Source organism: Phoenix dactylifera, chromosome 5, assembly GCF_051530095.1.
Source record: "Phoenix dactylifera cultivar Ajwa chromosome 5, Ajwa_hap1_PhDact_Kaust_v1.1, whole genome shotgun sequence".
NCBI classification, from domain to species: Eukaryota; Viridiplantae; Streptophyta; class Magnoliopsida; order Arecales; family Arecaceae; genus Phoenix; species Phoenix dactylifera.
Window position 1 is genome coordinate 26917291 of NC_143194.1, and position 26579 is coordinate 26943869.

Consider the following 26579-nt stretch of genomic DNA (forward strand, 5'->3'; position numbering starts at 1 on the left):
AAATGGGGGAAGGTTCCCTGCCAGCGACTACCAGAAACTCCCCTGTGGTGATGAGAGGAGTTCATGGGGGCTCGGGACAGGGTCCTAATTCCCCTATACAGGATCATGGGCGGGTTGTGAGTCTGCTGCGGGCGGTGATTCAGGAAGGGGTGGAGAAGCTAGGGGAAGTGGCCAGTGAGCAGCCCACGAGGCCTGGGCCAAACTTTAACTGTTAGTGTTAAATGAAGATAATAGCATGGAATTGCAGGGGGGGCGGCCAAGCCTTCTTTTTTGTCGTCCTTCAAAAGACTAGCTCAGCTTCATTGCCCCGATATTTGCTTCCTATGTGAGACACGGGTGTCCGGAGATGGGCTACGTCGGGTGCAGCGACGTTTAGCAGCTGATTGGGATTCATTTGAGGTTGAATCCCAGGGATTGTCTGGAGGAATTTTGATGTTGTGGAAGCGAGGTGTTGCCTCTATTGATGTTTTCCGCCATTGTACTCAGCAGGTGGTGATGGTTATATCGGAACCAAATGAACCCCCGTGGGTCTTGTGTGGTGTCTATGCCAGCACTGATTACCGGACTAGGAGAGTCCTTTGGGGTGAGCTGTCATGTTTACTGACTCAAGGGGTGCCGACATTGGTAGTGGGTGATTTTAACTGTGTATTAGGCCCTAATGAGAAACGAGGTGGGAGGACCTACTCTGACTCAGTGGATAGGAGGGAGTTTCGGGAGTTTCTGGATGCAAATGGATTGGTGGACCTCGGCTTCACCGGATCGCGGTTCACTTGGTGCAACAATCAGTCTGGAGGAGGGAGAGTATGGGAGCGACTTGACAGAGCTATTGCATCCCCGGATTGGATTCAGCGTTTTCCATCTTACCAGGTTAGTCATCTTCCTCGTATTGCTTCAGATCACTGCCCTCTTTTGATTTCTACAGCTTCGACATCCAGTCATTATAGCCCTTTCCGGTTCGAGAAGCTGTGGTTGTCATACCCACAATCTTGGGAAGTGGTCAGGGGGGCTTGGGGAGTGCCAGTACAGGAAAATGCTATGCAGAGGGTGTCGCGTAGTTTGGAGCTTACTAAGCGTCGCCTTCGAAGATGGAATCGGGATGTTGTGGGTAATGTGTTCCGGAGATTGGAGGAGGTGGAGGGGTTGATTGCGAATCTCCAAGGAAGGGAGGATCGTGAGGGGGAGCTGGAGGAGGAGGAGATGGCAGACTTACGACGACATCTGTCATCCCATCACTCATTGTTGCATCAGCAGGAGATTTTCTGGAGGCAGAAGTCGAGAGTTCAGTGGGTCAAAGAGGGAGATCGAAACACCAGCTTTTTCCACCGATCGACGGTCATCAGGAGGCAAAGGAATATGATACGATCACTGAGAGTGGGAGTGGGACAGCGGGTGGAGGAGGACTCTGCAGTGAGACAGTTGTTGTTTGATTTCTTCAGGACTAGATGGACGGAGGTAGAGGAGCCCTTGGAGCTTGGCCGGCTTCCCAGGCCGGCGGTCAGAGTTGAGGAGGCAGAAAATGAAGCATTGATTCGACCTGTGTCTGATAAAGAAGTACAAGAGGTGGTATGGGCTCTAGCAGAGGATAAGGCCCCAGGTCCGGACGGGTTTCCACCCTTCTTTTTTCGGAGATATTGGAGTATTATACGGAGGTCGGTGGTAGAGGCAGTGCAGCTATTTTTCAGTCGGGCGGTGATGACAGATGACTGGCAGGCTACTTATATCACTCTGATACCGAAGCGTCAGGATGCATCGGAACCGGGCCACTATAGGCCCATTAGCTTGTGCACCACTTTGTATAAGATAGTGACGAGGCTTATGGTTGGGAGAATGAAGACTGTGTTGCCTAGCATTATTAGTCAGGAGCAGGGAGCATTTGTGGGAGGGAGAAGCATATCAGATAACATCTTGTTGGCACAGGAGATGATGGGTGACCTACAGAGAGCCCCGAGGAGGAGGGGTTTGATGGCAGTGAAAGTGGACATGGAGCGTGCCTATGACCGGATCCGCTGGGCCTTCCTTAGATGGGCACTGGAGAGTTTTGGCTTCCACCCGACCTGGATTGACTGGGTTTCTGGCGTTGTGCAGGGACCTAGGTTCTCCATATTGGTCAATGGTACGCCTTCGCCTTTTTTTCGGGCCACTATGGGGCTCCGCCAGGGATGCCCTTTGTCCCCATATCTTTTTATCCTATGCTCTGATGCCCTTTCCCGTGCACTACGTGTAGCTTGCGAGAACCGGGAGTTGGATGCCTATAGTCCAGCCCCGGCTGCTCGCCCCATTTCTCACTTGCTTTTTGCAGATGATTGCCTGCTACTTGCCAGGGCAAGGGTGAGGGATGCACGAGCTCTCCAGAGAGTATTGACTGAGTACTGTGGGGCGTCCGGACAGAGGATCAATCTCCGGAAGTCATCTATACATTTCAGCCCACGCACGGAGCGGAGGGTACGCCGAGAGATCAGGGTGATATTGGGGATGCAGGAGCAGGAGGGAGCTCTGGACTACCTTGGGGTCCCCATCACTGGGAGGAGATTGCGAGTGGCGGAGTGCTCTACTTTGGTGCAGAGGATGCAGAGCAGACTTGAGGGCTGGAGGGCCTCATCACTTTCTATGATGGGTAGGCTGACGCTGGTCAGGTCTGTTCTCTCTTCCATGCCTATTTACCTTATGGCCCATACTGTTGTGCCGAAGACGATTTTGATGGGGATAGAGCGGCTTATGCGTGGCTTCCTGTGGGGCTCCTTGGGGAGAGGCCATGGGGTACATTTGGTGGCCTGGGGGAGAGTTTGTTCGCCTCTGGGCGAGGGTGGCTTGGGGGTGCAGTCACTGCTGGTGAGGCGGGAGGCGCTCCTGGCGCGGCGGGCAGTGCAGATTGTTCTGGAGCCCCAGGGACTGTGGAGTCAGGTTATGATAGCGAGATATGGCCGGGCAGGCCCTGCTGGCCCGGCGGTGGGGAGACGTAGGACCTCTGTTATGTGGCGGGAGGTTGGGAGGTATCTGCCTATGGCCCTGGCGCACACTAGATGGCTGATTGGTGACGGTCGGAGCATTGACGTGATGGAGGAGCCATGGGTGGATGCACTTCCATTGAGTTTGTGGCCGACGATGATCAGCGGTGAGGGGGCGGAGGGACTACGGGTCTGCGACCTTATGATGCCGGGGGAGGCAGAGTGGGATGTGGATAGGCTGGGCCAGTTATTTGGGGAGCACCTAGCCGAGCGAGTACAGGCCCTTCCTGTTCCGGGATCAGCAGGGCCAGATGTCAGGGTATGGAGCACCACCTGCAGTGTCAGAGTCAGGGTGGGCGATGTTGCTCGGGTCCTTCAGCAGGGATCAGAGCGGGGCAGGGACTGTGGCTGGGTCTGGAGATTTGGGCTACACCAGAGAGTTGCACTTTTTCTCTGGAAGGTAGCCTGGGATCGTCTACCGACGAGCTGGATTTTGAGCCGACGTGGGGTCAGCATTCCACCTGTGTGCCTATCTTGTGAGGTGGACGAGTCAGTGGATCATGCTCTATTCCAGTGCGTTTGGGCGAGGCGGACTTGGAGGCTGTCCGAGATTCCGGAGAGTGCCTGGAGCCGGAGGGATTGTTTTTTGGAGGAGGTTCGGCAGTGGTCTAGCTCCCCTCAGATGCGCCTTGCGGCTATTCGAGCGTCCTGCACAGCGTACCAGATCTGGCTGGCCAGGAACGCTCGAGTATTTGGCGAGCTCCGCCCGTCCCCACGATTCGTGATGGAGCGGGCTCGGACACAGGCAGCAGAGCTTCTCTCTGCAGGGTTGGATGATAGACCTTTGATAGCCCGGGACATCTGGGGCCCCCATACTGCTACGGCAGCTTCTCATACGGTGTTTTTCACCTGGGAGCCCCCACCCCCGAGTTTCCTCAAGGTCAACTTCGACGGTTCGGTCCTGGATGGAGGCAGGAGAGGAGGGGCAGGTTTTATTATCAGAGGGCCGAGCTCTACCATGGTGGCAGCAGGGGGGTGTCAGATCTTTGATACTTCGGTACCAGGGGCTGAGCTGCGAGCGGCTTGGCTGGGATTGCGACATGCGCGGCGTGTGCTTCGGGCGAACGCTATCCTTCTGGAGGGCGACTCGTCCACGGTCATCAGATGGGCCCAGCAGGGCCCTCACAGGGACGGAGGAGGGGTGCATCCTCTGCTTCGTGATATAGGGTCGATAGTAGGGGAGGGGATCACCTTTCGGGCTATGCATATATATCGGGAGGCCAATGGGGCCGTGGACTGGGTGGCGGCATATGTGGCTCGCCACTCGGGAGATACCCTATGGGTTGGTGAGGATGACTTACCCGGTGCTTTTCGGGACATTTTGTTTGCAGACGCTTCTGGGTGTATTCGTACCCGTCTAATATGAATCACCTGTTTTAGCAAAAAAAAAAAGAGTCCAGTTGCAGTTCCTGGAGCAGAGCTGCGTGCAGCCTGGGCAGGCCTTCGACATGCGCGGATAGTATTGCGAGCCAGCTCGATTATTTTGGAGGGTGACTCGGCCACTGTCGTCCGGTGGATACAGAGGGGATTGGGGGGTGAGGGCACAGACCATCCCTTGATTCGCGATATTGTGATGATGTGTGAGGAGGGGGCCTTTCTGGCCAAGCATGTATTCAGGGAGGCCAATGGGGCAGCCAATTGGGTGGCTGCCCATGCAGCCCACCACTCGGGGTATGCCCTCTGGTCGGAGGAGGCGGAGCTGCCATTGGCACTCCGTGAGGTATTGTATTTTGATCTTATTAGGTGTATTCGTACCCGTACTGTATGAAGCATCCGTTTTCAGCAAAAAAAAAAAAAAAAGAGTCCAGTTGCAGTCAAGAGTATGGCTACAAAAGCCAAAAGCCTGCCGCATATTTTGAAGTCCGCGTGCTGCTTATGTTTCCATGCACCCTCTCACTTATCCTTTATCTCTCTTTCTTCCCATCAGATTTAGGTGTATCGTTTTCGTGTACCAATAGGAATACTTGTGTTTTTATTCTTGCTGTTGGTGCAGGTAGGAAGCCACAATCATACAGAACTTTAGGGATCATATATATATGTCTGATATGGCGTACCTTTAATAAGATAACAATAGCTTCATAATAAATTCTCTGCAGATGTTACATTATCTCTATACCAATTATTAGTTACTATTGCAATTAGTCAATTCAGCTTGGTACATAGTTATGTAACCCTACACAATGTTATAAAAGGTTTAAAAACAGTTAATAAAACGTGGTGCATACTTAATATAGCTTGACGTAAGCATATGTTCTTGTTTTCCTCGCTGGTGTACAATTCTGAAGATTGCATTGGCTTTGAAACAAATTTCCAAACTCAACTCCCAACAAGTAAACATTTTAAGTTTCTGTTGCTGAAGTTATAAATGGAGTAAACTGTTCCACCGACATGTTGGAATATCTAAAGCTATGGTCCGATACAAACCTTTTTTTTTTAATTTGTGGTTCATTTGAGATGTGTTCTCGTTGCTCATATTCTAATTTAGCCTCGAACATAGTTAACTCACCATTGCAATTAGGTAAGTAAGCTTGGTATATAGGTAATATAGCATAGCACATATTTAAGTTAACCTACATACAATTAAATGAAACTGGTACACAATTAAGTCTTCTCTGCACACAGTTAAGTTAACTCAGCACTCAATGCTGGCCTATGTGTGGGTCTGCTAGATGTGCACTGGCCCATGGACGCTGAGCTGCGCGCGGGCCTGCTAGTGCCATGGATGTTGTTAAAGATTGTTTAACCACAATTAATATCCCCAGTAGGGCAAGCATCTATATATTTTGAAGTCTAATTTAGCCTGGTGTAGTTAATTTAGCAAAGTACACAGTTGATACAACATGACATCCAGTTAAGAGCACGACATCAAAGACATAATTTGGCCGATCATCTCAAAAAAATCAATGTAATCATCTTATTTGTTTCAATGTTATATCACACAAAATAAAAATGTTAGAAAGCTATTTTACATTACATGCTCTAATCTCCCTTCCTATATAACTTCTCATCGTACCATGACCAGAACCTATCATATGTAATGCAGAGGTCATTTAACAAAATATTGCCTACAATCCAGCTCCTGTATAAAGAGGGATCCTTGAACTCTTCCTACAATGGTCCTGATGTGCCTAGTGTCAGTACTTTTGCAAACATGAACACGTATGCCCCGTAGTCCATACTATCGGGCGTCTATTGTGCACACTCTCGAATTTCACGAACGACACATTTAGGGATATAGTATCCGGCGCAGTCGTTTAGCCAATATCGCACAAATGATGCCTGCATGAATGTCGAGAATAGATTATTTTTTGTGTATCTATGATTAAAAAAAATAATGTAACATATTGTACAAGTGATACCCACATATCTAATAGCGTTGTTTGCAACATTAAAACTCCACATTGAATTGTAGCATTCAAAACGCTGCTCCTTCAAGTCCAAAGCAATTCGATACCAATGTCATTCCATATTCATCAGAATGAATAGATATCTACAATGTTCAAGATCGGCAACTTGTATATCCCCTAACCATTTCTGAATACTAGGCAGGAATGAATCTAGAATACGTTTGGTAACATCAATGGTTACCTCAAGAATGCACGATAGACGTGGAAGCACAGTAGCCTACACAATTTATAATGGCACACAATTAACATTTTTTTGAACACAGTTAACAAACTTCATGATTCACAATAATTCAGAACCTGTAACTCGCAACGCAAGAATAAAGCTGGATTCTCAATGGCCTCAGTATACTCTAGCTAAAAAAGCTCTGTGATACGAAAGTATACGTTCATGACCTGTACTTAATGAAACAACATGTTAAAATAGAAAATGATATAGACTTAAGTGAATTGGTGTCATCTAAGATGTCTGCATCACAAATATATTCAAACAATAATTTTTAATAATATCAACTCAAAATTAGAAACACAGAATTGAGTAAACCATCTTGCATTAGTGAATGATTTTAAAAACTATAACAAAGAATAGAAATAGCACTGAATAGCTATCAATGAAAGATATTCATGATTTTTCCATCACAAATATGTCAAATATGTTATCTTAACCTCTCTATCTATTAATTTCTCAAATCCTAACCATTCCTGCAATTTAAAAACAAATGCCCTAGAATACTATATAACAGTTTGGTGTTCGATAAAAAATTGGAAAAATTATGCTACAACGGTTGACAAACCTATTGAAGGGCTCTAGAGACGACTCAGGGACGAAATTGGAAGTAATATCGAGTGAAGCTTCGGCTACCACCGAGTCGGGCGAAGTCGAGAACGTTAAGGAAAGCTTCTAGAACAGCCATCGATGGAATGCCATATAGTCCTAATTCTCAGTCGGACAATGAAGAAAAAATAGAGTCGAACTCACAAAATTGGGGTTGGAAACTAGAAAATACGAGAAGAGTGGAAGAGTAGATGTGCGGGAGAGTGGAAGGATTTTCTCTTCTGATTAGGAAAGAGTTTTCTCTTCCAATTAGGGAAACAGATTAACGGTGGAAAAATAGAGAACGGATTGCCGATGGGTTAGAGAGTCAGACTTAGGGTTGGAAACAAGAAAAGAGAGGAAGACCAGAAGGGCACAAGATGAAGGGGTATTTTCATCTCAAGAATAAAGCTAGTTACATATTGGCACAATGCTGGACCGGTTGTTATAAAACCAACTGGTCAACAAAGACTTAAAATTAGAGAGGGAAATTACTTCCCCATCCTTCAAATGACTCTTGTAACAGGAAGTCCCCGTTGACCAAATGTAGCACTTCCAGTCTAGGACTAAAGGGTTCTTTAATTTTCGGTCCCTGAGTCACCATTTCTTTTAAAATACAGTATCGAAAATGCCCCCAAGTGACCCCACGGTAGGTATTTACTGAAGATCTTAAAATAGAAGATGTTTGAAGCAGAAAAACAGGAGAAAAAATAGCCCACCTATCCGTTTTCTCTCGTTTCTTCTCTACCGAAGATGCTCCCAGGTGACCCCAACAGAAGGTGTTAACCGAAGATGCCCCCAGGTGATCCCACGGAAGGTGTTTACTAAAGATGCCTTTGGGAGAAGATTTTGAAGTGGAAAAACAGGGGAAAAAATAGCCCGCATATCTTATTCATTTTGTCTCTATTCTTCTCTGTTTTATCCTTGCCATGGGAGATTCTTTGATCAAGGAAGAGACAGACACCCATTAAGATGGATGCTAGAGGGATAGGGAGAGAGCATGTTAAGCCTTTGTGTTGACCTAAAAATGTTGAGAGTCCACCTGTTCCCTATGTGACAGAACGCTGAGAGTCCCTCTTCCTCTGTGCTGTGAGACTCTGCTCCACTCTATCCTAACTCTGTTTGCAATTCGGAATCACTTGTTCATTGCCCCCTCTTTTTTCCATTGTCATGGCTTCAAAGAACACTACTAGCCCTATTTTCATGGCCATTTGATTATGGTAGCGAAGCTGTTATTATTTCCATCTCAGAGGACACAATTCTTGATCAAATTTTTAAGAAAATAGTTGAAAGCTGGAGACATTTATCTTCTACAATGATAGAAATTAAGTTTTATATTCTAAACAAGTCTAGAATGCGTGTTACGATAATGAGCGATAAGGATGTTCGTAACATGCATCAAATACCCGTCAACTTAAATGCGGCGGTGATCGAGATGATTTTTACTCATTCTCCAACCTTGATCGAAGGTGATGTTGTGGTAATCGAAAAGTATTCCCTATTTGAAATTTTATTTTGTGCAATTTAAGCACAAAGGACTTTAATAAGTGTGCTAAAATTATATTTATCCTATTGTATGGACAATGGCTCATTCTATTGTGCTGAAATTAGTTGGAGATCTAAAAATTTTTCCAGGGGTAGCTCAAGTAATTTTGGTCAAGTTGTTGAAGAAACAAGAGCTGCAATTGAAGAAGAACCAAGTCAAACAAATTCGTTGGATGCTTGAAAAAGCTGTATAGAGGGCGTTGGTCAAGAGTTCATGAATATGGAAACTTTTCGTGACACCATTCGCAACTACTGCATCGCAAATTGCAAAGATTTTGTGTTCGTGAAGAATGATCGTGAGCGAGTTACTGTAGAATGTGCATATGAAGATTACGAATGACGTATCGATGCTTCTCGACTTAGGAATGGTAAAAAGTTTGCAATTAAAAAAATGCACCGTAACCATACATGTGGAGGAGGCTTGCAAGCAAGTGCGGTCTCATCCTAAGGCTTCGAAATGTTGAAGTTTGAAAATTGCAATGTTTGAAGACTGTTATTCTACCCTGAAACACAGTTCAACTGTACACACATTTTATCCTACTCTATACACAGTTTATTTATTTGAGAACACAGTTAAATTAACTGCGAACACAGTTAATTAAACTGTGCACACTAAATTTAATGTAATTCCCCAAATTGTTGTAAAAGATTGTTATTCAGAAATTTTTGTACTAGATTATTATTAAGAAATTTCGGAACACTGTTAATTGGACCAAAATTTAGAAATTCAGAAATTTCAAAAATTTAGAAATGGACCAAAATTGGCATGCTGAATTTTATGAAACTCAGGTACACTTTTAAGCAAAATGGCACGCTGCAATTTCTAAAATTCTAAAACTATAATTATTGATTTCCAAAATGATAGCGGGACCTAACTAAATTTCCAAAATGGCACACTGCACACATTCAAGTTTACCGCAATAGTATTGAAACAATTTAATCACTTTTTTTAGTTTATGAAGGCATAACTACGTTTAAAGTTAACCGGCACACTATTGAAAGTGTGTGCCGGCACAGTTTAGTCATTGTTTCAGAACCTATAATAAGTTACCATTTCAGCATTTCAGCAATGAGCACAACATGAAGCAGAAAATTTGGCCAATCATATGAACATAATTAACATAATCATCTTTTCTGTTAAAATGTTATATTACATAAAAAATGAAAATGCACTCATCTTACAATCATCTTTTACAACATATAGTCTAACCTCTCTTTCTACTTGACTTCAGTCCGTACATTGACCAAAACCTATCAAATGCAATGCAGCGGAAATTTAACAGAATAGTCCCTACAAACCAACTCTTGTATAAAAAAGGATCCTTGAATTGTTCCTGCAATGGTCTCGAGGTGCCTCGCGTCAATGCCTCTGCAAACATAAGCACGTATGCCCCGCAATCGACACTATCGAGCTTTTGTTGTGCGCATTCTCAAATTTCATAATAGGTTAATTCAAGGATATGGTATCCGACGCAGTCGTTTAGCCATGATCGCACAAAAGATGCCTGCAATAATGTCAAGAATAGATTATTTTTAGGAAAACCCATGATTACAAAAAAAAAATCAGTGTAACATATTGTACAAGTGATACCAACATATCTAACAGCATCATCCCCAACGTCGAAACTCCACAATGAGTTGTAGCAATCAAAACGCTGCTCCTTCAAATCAAAAGAAAGTAGATACCAATGTCATCCCGTATTCATCAGAATGAATAGATATCTACACCTTTCGAGATCGGCAACACTGAATTCACGTAACCATTTTTGAAGACTAGGTTGCAATGAATCTACGATAGTTTTCGTAACATCAGTGGTTATCCCTAAATCCAACGGTAAATGCTGAACCACAGCAGCCGGCACAATTTATTAGGGCGGAAAATGTATATGAATTTTTTCAACAAAATAAACAAAATTCATGATGAGCAGTAAGTCAAAACCTGAATCTCGCAGCGAAAAATAAACACGGATTGTCAATGATCTCAGTATACGCTCGAGAAAAAAGTTCCAACATGCGAAAGTAGACATTCATTACCTGTACGTAATAAAACATATCAAAATACCAAATTATATACTGTTATGTGAGGTAGAAGTTAAAACTCTCTAGTATCAAGCATGGTGCAGGCCGAGCCAGTGTCCCACCGCTTTGAATTTGGTTCTGGCATTGGACCTTGCCTTTTTTTTCCCCTTCTCTCCCCCCTCGCGCACTTGCCAGCTTTTTTTCACACCCAGTTGCCGTATAGGACAAGTGCTTCAATATTCATGTTGATGGAAACTCGGGCGCTCTTCTCTTTCCACAAGCAAAAGATCTGCCACTGTTACTCGCCGTAGCAAAAAGCAATCAAACCCCCTCTTAAAAGACGAACACAGCGAAAACCAAAGCAACTCTGTTTCTCCTTCCTAACATGCGACGGCGTCACCACCCGGCCGAAACGAAAAAGGCGCAGGGAGGCGAAGGCCGTAAGCACAAAAAAGGCAGTGGCGACAGCGACGTGACTGTTCATTTCTTGTGGGGGTTGTCACCACAGCCGCTCTCTCTATCTCTAGATCCAGATCCAGATACGGCTGGTCCCAAAGGGCCTCCATTATATCTTTTGCAGTCCCTACCTACCTACTACTACTAATACTAGTACTAGTATTAGCACCTATACTTTTCTTTGATTTTTGTTGCTCATAGCCCTATCAGAGAACTTTCTTAGTGATACAGGGCGGCCTCAAGAAGCACAGTGTCCGCAAACAAAAGCAGTTAACTGGAAAGGCTTTTTATTTGAAACAGGAGGAAGAGCAAACCCGGACTCAGGCTCGTAACTGAAACGAGCTTTACAAGCTCAAGCCCGAGCTTTTGCTTTGTCAAGCAAGACCGAGCAGAGCTCGATACCAAGCCCGAGATTCTGTGAAACGAGCCGAGCCCGCACCTCCCAGGCTCGGGCTTGGCTCATTAACAGACCTACTGCATAGTGGCTTGTCATGTAGGAGCTGCACTAAGGCATCACCGATGCACGATGGTTTGGTAGTATCTTCGTCCTTCCAATTATGTCCCTACATAATTCAAATGTTTAAGCTAGTTTCAATGTGATAAATGTGAGGTATTAAAAGTTAATATAATTAACTTACGCAAACTGATTCTTGAAGGAAAAAATTAATAGCTTCTTCGTAGTAAATAAGGACTATACCTTCCCCCTCTTCGTGATAGGTATATTTTGGTGCCACTCTTGGCCTCTCTAGCGACACTGGTCTCTTAACATCTACCACTTTAGTGAATAGTGCTAAATGCTAAGTTGAATAAATGGTGAAGACAAGTAACTTATTAGTTAGCAAAGTTAACTTTATAGAGGAACCAAATTGCATACGGACACAAAATCACGTAAGGACGAGACGACATTTCTATACCGCTCTCAGGAGGATGTTTCCTCCCTTGCTGGAATTGACTTGTGGAGCTCCATTAATGCAATAGTGATAGGCTCCAATAAGTTACTTGACCGAGCGGGCAAATCCTCCTTTTTAATGGTAATTGTCATACTACCTTCACCTATTTTGCCAATAAGCCTTTGGAAGCTCTGATATGGCCCTAGCTTTTTCTGTTGCCTTCCGCTTGCATGCTCCCAACTTGACGCGCTTGCATACGGAGGAAACATATTTGGTCAGAGCTCCATGTTCCTTCTTGGCCTCAGCATCAGTAGACCAAATAACCTAATAGAAAAATGCATTTTATAACGATTTATACTACCATTCTAAAAGCATATACAATACAAACCAAATAATTACATACCTCTACTGAATCTGCACTATGCTGCATATCATCTTTCTCAACAGCAGCTTGGTCCATAGCTTCACCAGCTGCAGTATGCTCCTTCACCTAATAATTTGTCGTATTTAATTCATACATTACTACATACTTGAACTGATAGTTCATTTAATAATTCGTCCAACTTTACTTACCTCAACGGAAACTGTAGCATGCTCACTAGGTTTGTCATCCACCAGAAGGCTTTTATCTCGTAGGACCTTCTCTATTCGCGACACCCTTTTATTGATCAGTTCTATGCAACTATCGTCCTTCCCTTCGACATCCCCAAAAGTTTGAGGGTCTGGTAAACTAAAGTCATGTTCTATCAAACACCTCTCAAGCACTGTGATACGTGTCTGTACGCTTTCCATTGGATGTCGATCACTATAGCTGGATGACGGAACCTAAAACAACACAATTATCCAACTTCGTGTATGCATTTAACTAAGTGTAGGCATACTTAACTGTGTGTAGATAAGAACTAAATGTGTGTGCTAGCAAAAATTCCATTAGTGTGGATATATGATATGTGTGTGCCAAGTAGTTGTAAATGTATGCTGCCAAGAAATCATAGGTGTCTTCGAAGCATTCTATATTGTGTGAAATGTGTGCATAGAAGTATGAAACCCAGCTCTGGATTTATATTGTCTTCGAAGCATACTTAACTGTGTGCAGATCAGAACTAAATGTGTGCCAAACTATAACAAGTATGTTCCAAGCATACTTTACTGTGTGCAGTCTATAACTAAATGTGTGCCATGCTTTAAGAAGTGTGTTCGGAGCATACTCTATTGTGTGAAATGTATGCATAGAACTTTGAAATGTGTGCTAGGATTTATAAAGTGTCTTCGAAACATACTTAACTGTGTGTAGATAATAACTGAAAGTGTGTTCCAAGCACAGCTTATTGTGTAAAAATAAGTCTGAAATGTGTGACTGGATAATACCTAAATGTGTGCCATGATTTAATAAGTGTGTTCCTAATAGGTGCGTGGCAAATGAGAATAAATGTGTGCCAATTGCTTGTTAATGTGTTCTACCATGAACTGATAAAGTGTACATAGTAGATAGGAATGTGTCATATGGAGTTAACTATGTGCCGGCAAGTGAAAGTTGCGTAGCAAAAAAAAAATGTGAAAAGTGCATGCCAAATCAAAAGTGGTTGTAAGTTTCAGAAATGCTAAGTCACAGTATGCGGATACCTGAGTTCCAACATGCATACCTTTTTGCAGTTCTTTAACTCTTCTCTATCGGACGAACTAGTTGTAGCCTTCCTTGCGAGAGAAGGTGCAACTCCTCCTTTCTAGGTTGTAGCTTCTCGATCACCTAAAGCAAGCGAACACTTAAGTTTTGCAATAAGTTAAAATATTTGCAATCCAGGAAATTAACATTCAAACCTCAAATCGTTTTAAGTTCTTCGTAACATCGGCAATCACATCCACCTTGCGAGGGAATGGGGTATTGTTCCAACGTAGGAGACGTGGATACATAAACGGTGGCCGGTGGCTTCCAACAATACTATTCGCATGCTTAACAGCCCATACCTGACAAAAACCATTATAAACATCAAATTACAAGTAAATATATATATCGTAATAATGAAATTTAAAAAAAACATTAAGATGCTTACCACCAGAGCGACCGTGCAGTCATCCATATATCTATCAGATCTTATCTTTCGCCGGTGATGTTTCTTGTCCTCAAACAGTCGGCTAGACTAGATATCTGCTGGCGAAGAAAAGAGAAAACGACAAAACTCCAACTATATGAACCTAAGCAGTCTAAATCATCAAAATATGAACATAATGCCTTAGGAACATAGTATTGTACGGTTGGAAAGAGGATAGTCCCAAAGAGATATAGAACCCATAATTTCATGAAATCCTCTACATCTTGTCATCCAGACTTACCAACAAGGAATTGCAATCTATTTTTAACTACATCTCTATCGGCCTTTTTGTGGTCACCCTCAAAAAATCGGATGATGAGGTCAGACGTAACCCTCCCCTTTCTATGCAATTCGACCCCATCACCCGACGCACTCAAACCAAGGATCAGTGCCAAATCAATCCCTATAAAAGGCACTAGAACTCTACCAAACCAAAAATCCTTCTCAACATCATCCCAAAAGGAGAGCAATGTGTCCAACACAGGCCTACTTTGTTTTATATATGGTAGACCTAGCATATGCTCAAAAGGAGTACCACTAATCCTTTCTTTCTGATCACGATACGTAGACCGGATTAAGGTGACCATAAAATTGACAAAGTGGCTGAAGTAACACCTTCCGTTGACCATATTAGTAGGGCCAACAGCAGGTGCTTTGTCTCTACTCTGCTTTGGGGCCATCTAAGCTATCTGCATCACAAATATATTCACAAAAAAAATTTGAATAATATCAACTCAAAATGAATAATCTTAAAAACTATAACAAAGAACACAATTAGCATAGAATTGTCATATTTTTTCCATAACAAATATCTCAAATGTGCTAGCACAACCTCTCTGTCCATTAATTGAGCAAATCCTAACCATTCCTACAATTTAAAAACTAATGCCCAACAATACTACATAACATGTTGGTGTTTAAAAAAATAATTGAACAAAATATGCGGCAACGGTTGACAAATCTGTTGAAGGAATGTAGAGAAGCCTCAAGGAAGGATGGAAAGAGCAATGTCGACCGAAGTTTCCGCTACAAACGAACAGGGCGAAGTCGATTCGAAAGTCGACTCCGAGGTCGGACAGAAAATATCTGCTTGCTCTGAAAAATTAGGTAAGAAGAGTTCTCTTTTTTGATGAGGATAACGACTTAACTGGGGAAGAAAGGAAGATCGAATATCGGTGGGATACGGTTTGCAGTTGTAGGGTTTGAAACAGGGGAGTAAAAATCAAGCGGAATCGAGCAAGAAGAAGAGGATTTTTTTCGTTCTAAGAGAGGATTACAAAAAGAACTTTTGAGACAAAACAAGGGCCAGAATAGATGAAAAGAAATAGGATTTTTGTTCAAATGAACAGAGTAAGCGAAATCATCCAAGCGAAAGAGCGAAAAGGTCAGGGGTATTTTGGTCTCATAATGACATTTCGAAATGTCACTGAACCGGGGGGTTCTATATACACCCCCCTATTGCTAAGGACACCCCCCAAAAACCAAAAAAAAAATACCCAAACTAACCTTTAGTGTAATTACCATATTGCCCTTGAAATTTTCTCAGTACACCCCCCCTTCCTCCTCCTCCGTTTCGTTTTGAAAAGAAAAAAAAAAACACCCCTCAAACCCCCCTTAAACCCCTCGATCCATTTACATCGTTTAGGCGATCTTTGAAGGAGATTTAAGCCCCATTCGAAGCATGGACAAGCAACTAGTGATTTGGGACGAAGAATCGGCCGCAAAGGTACGTGTTCCACCTTGTTTCGAATTTTTTTTTTTCACGGTTCGTGCTCCGTTCGGCACTGGATCGCCGAACAAAAGGCTTCTGTTCGGCTGAACAGTGCCGAACAGAAGCCTTCTGTTCGGCAACCCTCAACCGAACAGAAGCCTTCTGTTCGGCTGCACAGTGCCGAACAGAAGGCTTCTGTCCGGCACTGTGCAGCCGAACAGAAGGGTTCTGTCCGGCTCTGTGCAGCCGAACAGAAGCCTTCTGTTCGGCACTGTGCAGCCGAACAGAAGGCTTCTGGTGCCAAATCGCGTGCCGTGCTGAATTTTGTGCCGAACAGATCCTCTGATTCATTAATTCTTGGTGATAAATTATTTTATATGTAGGGCTATGCTACAACCGAATCGAGTATAATTGGATCAGAATTTGTACTGGATTACACAAGCGAATTTACAACTTACGAGGTATTATAATGTATTGTGCAATTTTGTATTAGTTTAGCGAGCTATTTTTACAACTGTGTACTTACATAAATTGTTTAATGTATAGATCTTCAAGAGTAGAGAGGACTTGTGTAATTGGTGTCGTGAAGCTGGGAGGCGAAATGGTTTTGTTGTTGTAATCAAATCATCCGATGCAGGTACCATTTCTAAGAAACCTAGAATTACGTTAGGTTGTGAGAGGGGTGGGACGTACCGAACCAAAAAAGAAAAGCGAATAAAGACTGCCTGTGGGACAAAGAAGTGTAGATGCCCTTTTGCATTAAGAGGAAAGAAATTGGATACTGCGGATGATTGGATATTACTGGTCGTATGTGGAGTGCACAATCATCCCGCTGCAGAGAATCTGGAGGGGCACTCATATGCAGGGAGATTATCTGAGCAGGAGACGAAATTGTTAGTGGATATGTCGAAGAGTTTGGTTCGTCCAAAGGACATATTATCCACATTGAAGGAAAGAGATGCCCTCAATGTTACGACTATCAAGACTATCTACAATGTACGTCAACGGTTTAAGGTTGTAGAGAAAGCCGGGAGGTCTGAAATGCAACATCTATTAGGTAAATTATTAGAGGCTAAATATATTGAGTGGCATAGGAATTGTACTAATACGGATGTTGTGCATGACTTATTTTGGGCACACCCTGGCAGCATTGATTTGTTCCGTGCATTTCCCCGTGTGTTGATAATGGATTGCACGTACAAGACGAATAGGTATCGTCTTCCGCTCTTAGAGATTGTGGGGGTGACATCTACTGACATGACATTTTCAATTGCTTTTGTATACTTAAATTCTGAGCGGGAAGAAAGCTATACTTGGGCATTAGAGAGATTGCGCAGTGTCATAGCTGATGATGTTTTGCCTGAGTTGATTGTTACAGATAGAGACTTGGCTTTGATGAATGCAATTCATAGAGTATTTCCTACTGCTAGACATTTATTATGTAGATGACATATTAGTAGGAATGTTTTGGCCAAGTGCAAAAAAATTTTCGAATTGAAGGAGAAATGGGATAAATTTATTATGAGTTGGAATGTACTAGTGCTGTCCTCCACGGAAGACGAGTATAATGATCGCTGGAGTGCACTGCAGAGAGAGTTCGGTACCTATCCAGATGCACTACAGTATGTGTCAGATACTTGGCTGAGCAAATACAAGGAAAGATTTGTTGCGGCGTGGACGGATACATGCAGGCACTACGGAAATGTGACGACAAATAGGTATCACAAATAAAGACTCATTTAATTTTAATTTGCCTCAATTGTTATATCTAACTTTCATTTGTTTACTAGGGTCGAGAGTGCACATGCAAAGCTCAAAAAGCAGCTTGGATCAAGCCAAGGAAGTTTCGAGTCATCTTGGACTAGAATACATGGATTGATTGAGTTGCAGCACAGCTCCGTTAAAGCCTCATTGGAGAAGAGTTTATTGGTAGTGCAGCACAACTTCAAGCCAGCTGAATTCAAAGAGTTGCGAGGTTTCATATCTATAAGTGCGTTAAATCATGTCCTCGCCCAATCGAAACGAGCCAATTCAGTTGGGTTTGATGATTCAAATTGTGGGTGCGCTATTCGACGCACACATGGTATACCATGTGCTCACCAGATTGCGCGGTACAGGGTGGAAGGTCGGCCCATTCCTCTCGACTGCATAGATCCTCATTGGAGGAAACTTGATATTGTGCCTACACCCCCCCCCCCCCCCCCGTGCAGCCAATTCAGTTGAGTTGTGATGCAGAGTTAGATTTGATTGCGCTACGATTCAAGAAGTTAGATGGGGCTTCTCAATTGCAGATGATCAAGAAGTTACGAGAGATTGCAAGTCCAGATAGTACACCTCTTTTAGAGCCTGCAAAACGGAAGACCGGTTCACGTGGGCGCGCTTCAATGAAGGTTGATACGTCTACTCGACGTGACCCGTCTGCGTTTGAGTTGGTTCTATCTGGACAGGATAGTTATTCACCTGGTGTTGAGAAAGTTACCATCCGCAATCCATCTACTCAGATTCAAAAGAGGCGGCCCAAGCAAAAGGTAAGTACCAAATATTTATTTCCTTACAATAGGTATCACAACGTCTACGGGACGGTCCGTGCCGTGCCGGTATGTGATGTGCCGATACGGGACATGTCGGGACGTGCCGTGCCGAGATGTGCCGATACGGGACATGTCGGGACGTGCCGTGCCGAGATGTGCCGATACGGGATGTGCCGTGCCGAGATGTGCCGATACGGGATGTGCCGTGCCGAGATGTGCCGATACGGGACATGTCGGTACGTGCCGTGCCGAGATGTGCCGATACGGGACATGTCGGGACGTGCCGTGCCGTGCCGGTACGGGATGTGCTGAGACGGATAACTATTTGGATATTTCTGCCATTGTTACATATTTTCTATCATTTGATATTATTTGCAGGTTTTTCGTACTAGAGCCCAGTCACATACGCCCATTATCTATATTGATGCTATTCCTTCTGCCTTGAGACCATACATCCAGCATATCAAGGATGTAAAAGCTGATGGGAATTGCGGATTTAGGGCAATAGCTGACTTACTGGGATTTGGAGAAGATGACTGGGTGCGTGTTAGGAAGGATTTATTGCAAGAGTTGCAATGTCATTCGGACCACTATCGCACATTATATGGTGTGGAAGGGACGATTGCTGAGATCACTCATGCATTATCATATTATGATGATTGTCCACCATATGACAGATGGATGACTATGCCGGACATGGGTCATCTTATAGCATCCTGCTATAATGTTGTCCTATACCATCTCTCGTTGCAACAATGTCTGACCTTCCTACCTCTCCGTTCTGTGCCAGTACCTCTTCTATCCCGCAAAGATATCGCTATCGGATTCGTAAATGGAAATCATTTTGTTGAGGTACTACGTTCACAACACTTGCGAATATTTAATTTTGCTTATTTAATTTTGCTTATTTATAATTTTGTAGCTATTAATATTTTCTTATTTCTAATTTTGAAGGTATTCTTGTTGCCGGGACATCCCGTTCCGCCAGTAGCGACCAACTGGCGAAAATATCATCTTCCTTGTGCTACCGGATGGGAAAATTCATATGAAGCCCGGATTCAACAGTTCAAAGAGAGCACTTCACCTAATGTTATAATTAGCGAGATAGTAGAGTTAGATTGATTGTTTATATATGTACAATTTTTGAAAGTTGTAAATTTTTTTGGGCTCTTAGAGTCATGTACTGTGAAACTCCATTATCAATATAAATCAAAAAATATCTGTCTTCGCATTGTTAGATTGATTGTTATGTGCACTGTTATATTTGTGTAAAATAGAACGGGTCAGGCTTTACAAAGATTACACGTAAATGTACCAAAAATATATATTTTTCATTAATATCAACAGTTTCAAATTACACAAAAAAAAAGTCGAAGCTACATAATCAAAATAAAGGCTCCATCATCAATCCCTATGACGCCGTCGTCGACGCGTGTACTGCTGTACGTCCGAATGAGAGGGTGCTGTACTCGGGCCAGGCTCATCACCCAGAAGTAACTGATGCATCTGACAAATAGCATGAAATAGGTGCCCGGCACCTAGTGACGTAGCCTCTGAGGGACCCATCCGTACAATGTCGGTACTGATACCGAGCGCATCTGCAATACGCCGCCGGTGCATGTCAGCATCATCATGACCTCCCCTAGCTCCAGAATGAGTACTCGAGCGCAGATGAGGAGGCTGAACTGCAACGTGCGTGATACGGAGATACCACTCCATGTATCCCGGTATGCTGTCTGATGGCCGGGTAACTGGGTGGCTCCTGCTCGCCTGGCTCAGCACGTGGTCCTCCCACCGCTCCTGCTCCTGTTCGTCTCGGGCTGCCATCTCTCTACGAAGCCCGAAATCAGAATCTTATCGGTGAATCGATAAGAGCACTGTACTAACTCTATGAGGCCCGACTGCCTCAATAGTGCTTTGAACCTGGTATTTGGTTGGTTTGAAGACCACCACTTCCATTCACCAACCTTAGCAGTATGGTTCATGCACTTTAGTGGAGCCCGTTCCTGTAATATAAATGTATAATTACTACTACTTTATAAAACATCAATAAACAAAATATAATGCTATAACAAATAAACAATACCTGTTGCCTCCAGATGGAAGCTGCTATATGCGTCCTGAAACTGATCAGGACGGACTCATCCTCTGGACCTCCTGGACATGGTCTAACGGACTCATCGTCTTCGCCCCTAGCGGGCATATCATCATGCTCTGACTCAGGAGAGGGCGATGGCATATGAGCAGGCTCGGGAGAAGCAATCCTAGCACGACGTCTCCTAGCTGACGCCGTAGGTCTAACTCTGGAGGGACCGGGATCCATGTCTGAAAATATAGAAATTCAATGTTAGGCTATATCAAAGAAAATAATTCAATTGCATACATAAATGATAAATGATAAAACAAGCCAAAAAAGAAACAAGTTACTTCTTGGAATCTACATGATTGGGTTTTGTGATAAATAATTCAATGTTACTTCAATTGCATACATAAATGATAATTCAAAAGTATACGACTCGTAAACTCAAGACATAACTCAATAATAGACTTTACCTAAAACTATGCCGCAGTTCTTAGTTTTTGTTTTTAGTTTTTGTTCGTTAACTAATGTTGTGGTTTTATTATTTGATAGAGCATTTGATATGAGATAATCATTCCAAGATCAAGAATGACATCGATGAAGGTAACAAGATCATCATATTTGGATGCACCATGTTAATGCTATATGATAATGATTCTAAATTATCCCTACTTCTCAAATTACTATCTAATCTAGTAATGAAAAACTTGTCCTTGATGTTGGGTATCCAATTCACCCTAAGGACGTGATCTAGGCTAAAATTTGGGAATAAAAATAATTCTTAGTCTAGCAACAGAAAAAAAAAAAAAAATTGGATTCGGCCCCATGGGGACCAAGATACATTGGGTCGGCCCCATGGGGCCGAACCAATGTATTTTGGTCGGCCCCATGGGGCCGAACCAAAGGCACTGGTTCAAAGAACCAGTGCCGAACGATTTGGGGAGGCGGGGGGGAGCTACCTCGAGGTGGTCGTAGAGGCGCCGGCGAGGTGCTCGTTGCTCGGGAGATGGCCGGGGAGGTGGTCGGAGATCGGGAGAATGCCGGCGACGAGAGGGAGAAGGGGAAACGGGGGGGTTTTGGGCGTTGGCGAGGTGCTTTGGGCGGAACAGTTCAAAGGGAGACGGAGGGGGTTTGGCCGCCGGCGAGGTGCTTGAGGCGAGGTTTTTTGGGCGGAAGGGAGAAGCCGGCGGGTGTTTTGGAGGGGAAGAGCGGGGTGGGGGGGGTTGGGGGGTGTAGAGAGCAATTTAGGTGAGGGGGTGGGGAGGGTGGGGGGTAATTTAGGAATTTTTAATTTTTTAGGGGTGTCCTTAGCAAATGGGGGGGTGTAGAGAGTATTTAATTTTTTTTTAATTTTTGGGGGGTGTCCTGAGCAATAGGGGGGGGTGTATATAGAACCACCCCACTGAACCGCTTGTTATAAAAGCAGTCAACAGGGACTAAACGTTACAGCCGGGTCTAAGTTTGGACCATCCAGTAATTTCCCCAAATTAGAGTCCATGACCGTCCAGTAATTTCCCCAAATTAGAGTCCGGTTCAAGGATGGACCGGCCGTTAATTTCCCCTAACTTTTTTCTCAATATTTTCATTCATTTATAATGGATCTTCTGTAAACACATTCAAGCCACAAGAAGCCTGAGATATGAACATCTTCTTTCCGTTGAACAAAAAAAACTTTTTACTTTCATCATTTTGTTTTGCATTATCTTTATCTTTTCTCATAAAGTTCCCTAAAATATATCACAAAATTGAAAAAGAAAATCAACCATACCTTTTTTTTCCAATACCTCCCAAGCCAAATCAAGTAGTAGCTAATTCGAAGTTTCTCCTGTGGTGGGCGAACCTGCCATTGAAAAACCAGATCCATGGTCATCAGCACTGGCATGAAACCTTGGGCTTCGTACAAACAAGGTGAGACCATGGGAGATGGAAAGAGAAGAAATGGGATGGAATAGAGGAGGAAGGGAAGAGGATACCGGCTAGAAATAGACATATCAAGAACCATCCAAATCTGAGCCGTTAGTTTGGGGGCAAAAAGACAAGCTGATATTCGATAGATCGTTAGGATCTCTCGAATCCCAGTCCAGATCTTTGTCGAACTGAACAGATCAGCTAGCAGAGCTAGGGCTTGTGAGGGGCAGAGGCGGAGAGCCCTACCTGTACGACATGGTGTCGGACGGCGGCGGATCTTCCGGTGGCTGGAAAATTTCTTTGGTTTGGAAGAGGGAAAGTGAGAGACGAGCCGGCGCCCGGGAGTTCTTTTGCGAGGTTAGGGCGAAGAAGAGGGCAAAGAGAAACATCGACGTACGTAAAACCCTAATTTCTGGCTGGCATCACTTTTTAACCTAGCCTCCTCTTTTTCTACTTTTTGTTTTGAATACCGTGTAACGGCCAGCAGCGGCATTCTCACGCCGTTACAGTTTCATTGGACTGAGTAGCTCGCGGAGACTACTCAGCCCAGCCCATATGAGCACAAGGCTGCTAAGAGGAGTTCCTTTCATTTGGTACATTTCTGAAGAAAATAACATCCATAAATTCTCTTTTTATTTGTATATTTCTCTTTTTTTGTAAGCCAGCATTACCTATAAATGGGAACCCACTTGCCACTTGATCGGTATTGCAAATCTAATTCTATTTAACATCTTTTGCAAACCTTGTATACGTATAAATCTTTATTACTTTGTTTCCCCATGCCATCATAATCCTAAATTTTGATGCAAGGGCTTGCATTCGCCACTGCCATTATTAGCCATAAGCTCACAATTTTCTTGGTACGCTCGCAAGTTTCATACGTAGCTGACCCAAGCTGAGAAACTCTCTCTGCGTGAAACATTTAGATATGTCGTTTGTAATCAGTTGATCGCATCTTTTATATGATTCTGGCATCTATTTGTACCTCCTGAAATGTTTAAAGATTGTTATGATTAAGCTCCATTCACATTAAGTGACCAGATTTACAAAATTTTTAAAGATTGTTATGACCGGTTGCAAGTATCGGCGACAAATGCAAAGCAATCTAACTGATGATCGTGTATGATAGAGGATAATTGGCATCAGTATATCAAAACTATCAAGAATAAAGGCCGGATATGGTGGCGACTACCAAAGTATGCAGTTATTATCTGTTAGTGTAAATAAATAAAAAATTATATTTTATCTTATCTTAGTATAAATAAGAGGATCTTTCAACAATCAATTCAATGAATTTTATCTTATCTTAGTCTACCATAATTTGTACCTTAAAAGTAGGAGTAACTTAACTTTTATGATCATAGCCTGATGCTATATTCCTATTGTAGCTTAGCATTATACCTCTCTACTGTAGCTCAGTGCTATACCACTATCTATCTCCTTTGAATGGTGGTATAATAGTGACGAAAGTTCTTGAAAATTAAAGCACCTGGATCTACACTACTGTCCATCCTTTGATCATCATCACCTCTCCGATTGATTCAACATTGGTGGCACGCTCGCGCACATTTATTTTTACTAGTTGGCTTGTCACCACTCTTTTCTACCATACTTAGATGAGGCTCTGCCAATAGATCCCATGGTATGCTCGGACAACTCGAAAGGAGCACCAACACCGGACAATATACAAATAATGACAAAAACCTTTTGTCACCTCAAGGACAGAACTACATACAATGGTACGTGATACACTGACAAATTCCAATAAGATGGTTAGTTCTTAATGCACACTTGTAAGTAAGAGAACAGCGAGGAAGAAACCACACACCAAGAAGTTGAAACCGGTGACCCTGGCAAAGGAAGTGGCCATGGAGGTACCCGAGAGAGTAAGCTTTCCAAAATGTCCAACAAACATCACTGTATCACTTGGAGAATCATTAGTAATAACCATGGTGGCAGCTTAACCTCAGCTAAGACCTCTCCAGGCTTGGTTTCTCCATCTTCCTCACCTCCCTTTGCTCTCTCCCAAGGATGAGATGGGATCGATGAGAGGAGAGAGAGAGAGAGAGAGAGAGAGAGAGAGAGAGAGAGAGAGCAGTTCTCTACAAATAGACATTGATGTTAAATAGAACTAGCATATAATATGCATGATGCACGCGGTATGATGGAGAAACCAAGTCTCCTCCTCTCTTTGATCCGTTTAACCCATTTTGACACGTTTAATAATAACCCAACCCATTTAGCCTGTTTAAAATCTATTTAACTTCTTTAAAACTTGCTTTATTTATTTTGACATGTCTAACCCGACCCGTTTAACCTATTTAAATCCATTTAATCCATTAAAGAACTATTTAAACATAACTTAGCATGTTTAATAAATGGGTTATATGAGTTGGGTCAGATTGCCTATTTAAGAAACAGGTCGGATTCAAATTTGAAATTTTAACCTATTTAATAAATAGATTGGATTCGGGTTGACAAATTTTTAACCCAACCCGATCTGATTCGATTGCCACCCCTAACTAATATCGACACTATTAATAGCAGTGCCTTCATGGTGTATGGAAGACTCTAAACAAGTTGAGCTTTCGTGCAGAAACTTCTATCATTAATACCTTCAAAGTCATCTAAGCCACATGCCTTCAATTTTTTTTTTTTTTTTAACATCAAAAGAAGTCATCTAAGTCATGCCTCCTCCACCACCACCACCCACTCCCTTCTGTTCGAAAGTCAAACTGCATTCACCCACATCATGAGGCAAAAACCACATGGAGATGGATTGCACTTAGGGGTGACTACCAGATCAGACGGGTCAAATATGAGTCGGGTTGGATGTGGATCACAACAAAAATTCGTCAATCTGAATTCGACCTGTTTATTAAACATATTAAATTTTTAGATTTGAATTCAACATGTTTATTAAACAGGTAATCCGGTTTGACCCATATATTCATTTATTGAACATATCAAGTCAGGTTAAACGAGTTAAATAGATTTTTAATGGATTAAATAAATTTAAACAGATTAAATAGGTTAAGCAGGTTCGGTTAAATAAGTCAGAAACAAATTAAGTAGGTTTTCAACAAGTTAAACAACTTTTAAACAAGTTAAATGGGTCGGATTATGATTCGACCCAATTATTAAATGGATTAAAACGGACTAAACAGGTCAAAGGTCTAAATCTGAACCCAACCCATTTAATAAATAGGTCTATATGGGTTGACCCGTTCATGACCCAAACCCATTTTTGCGAAACCCAAATCTGCTTAAAGCAGATTGTTTGTGGATCAGATTATAAATTACCAACCCTAATTCCCCCGCTTCACCCTCCCTCCTCTTCTCTTCCCTTCTAACTTATATGACTACATCTTTGTTTAAGCATTAGGAGATCTAGTCCCATTTGTATTCTGATCTAACGATATTGCCATTCTTCCACCATGGCTTGTGACAACCAAATAGAATAACCCTCGAAGCACCAATTTAAAGATTGGTGGAGCTAAAAGGGTCCCAATACACAGCCACTCTCCTTAGCGTACAAAACACGGAACGAGAGTCTTCCCATTCTGCTACCCTCGTAATTTGTGAAAATATAAACCAGCATTCAAACATATCTCAGCCATGTAATTTTGTCTTTTACTAAATGATGCTTGAGATGCTAAATATAATGAACCCCAAATTTTATGGTGAGGTCACGAAGATAATTGCAGGAGGAACAGAATAGGTAATGAGAAACTGAAGAGATAGTGAAGATAACCTTATATCATCCGAAGAACAGAACTAAGTACAATGGTACAAGATAGACTGACTGATTCCAATAAGATGGCTAGTTCTTGATGTACACGTGTGAGCAAGAAAACAGAGAGGAAGAGACCACATACCAATAAGCTGAAACCGGTAACCCCAGCAAAGGAAGTGGCCATGGAGGCACCAGAGAGAGCAAGCTCTCCAAGATGGCCAACAAACCTCACTGAAATCACTTGGAGGATCATCTGTAACAAGCTTGTTGCTATCAAAGGCCCTGCCAACCATAGCTGCTTCTTAACCTCAGCCAAGACCTCTCCTCCTCCCTTTTCAGAACTTAGGAGCAGAGGAGACTCCACGCTTGGTTTCTCCATCTCTTCCTCAC

General features: G+C 43.0%; 2 protein-coding genes across 8 annotated transcripts; one reads left to right on the forward strand and one right to left on the reverse strand.

The window, feature by feature from the left end:
- Positions 1-9863: 9863 nt before the first annotated feature.
- On the reverse strand, positions 9864-22906 carry LOC149753522 (uncharacterized). 7 transcript variants are annotated; one of them, XR_016413252.1, is made up of 9 exons: positions 22700-22905; positions 22314-22385; positions 14185-14912; positions 13952-14098; positions 13757-13880; positions 12707-12958; positions 12537-12623; positions 12158-12457; positions 9864-10273 (listed from the first exon to the last, which is right to left on the reverse strand). XR_016413252.1 is itself a non-coding variant. In XM_089930803.1 (9 exons), exons 6-9 carry the CDS (start codon positions 13772-13774, stop codon positions 12293-12295), a joined length of 522 nt encoding a protein of 173 aa, XP_089786929.1. In that variant the 5' UTR covers positions 13775-13880; positions 13952-14098; positions 14185-14912; positions 22314-22385; positions 22519-22585; positions 22700-22906; the 3' UTR covers positions 10873-12292. The 7 variants fall into 7 exon arrangements, 6 of the variants coding, with proteins under 6 accessions (XP_089786929.1, XP_089786932.1, XP_089786927.1 ...); XM_089930803.1 differs by lacking the exon at positions 9864-10273 and adding an exon at positions 22519-22585 and having other exon boundaries at positions 10873-12457; positions 22700-22906; XM_089930806.1 differs by lacking the exon at positions 9864-10273 and having other exon boundaries at positions 10873-12457; positions 13777-13880; positions 22700-22906.
- LOC149753523 (uncharacterized) lies at positions 18134-19824 on the forward strand. The gene is made up of 2 exons (XM_089930799.1): positions 18134-18462; positions 18844-19824. Exons 1-2 carry the CDS (start codon positions 18226-18228, stop codon positions 19585-19587), a joined length of 981 nt encoding a protein of 326 aa, XP_089786925.1. The 5' UTR covers positions 18134-18225; the 3' UTR covers positions 19588-19824.
- Positions 22907-26579: the final 3673 nt, after the last annotated feature.

Bases quoted from the DNA above. Each gene is read 5' to 3' on its own strand.
- LOC149753522 (XM_089930803.1), bottom strand. The intron at 12,624-12,706 runs GTAAGTAAAGTT...ACAAATTATTAG, and splicing joins ATGCTACAGTTTCCGTTGAG to GTGAAGGAGCATACTGCAGC. The intron at 12,458-12,536 runs GTATGTAATTAT...TTTTTCTATTAG, and splicing joins ATAGTGCAGATTCAGTAGAG to GTTATTTGGTCTACTGATGC.
- LOC149753523 (XM_089930799.1), top strand. From the start codon at position 18,226: ATGATCAAGAAGTTACGAGAGATTGCAAGTCCAGATAGTACACCTCTT. The intron at 18,463-18,843 runs GTAAGTACCAAA...TATTATTTGCAG, and splicing joins AGAGGCGGCCCAAGCAAAAG to GTTTTTCGTACTAGAGCCCA.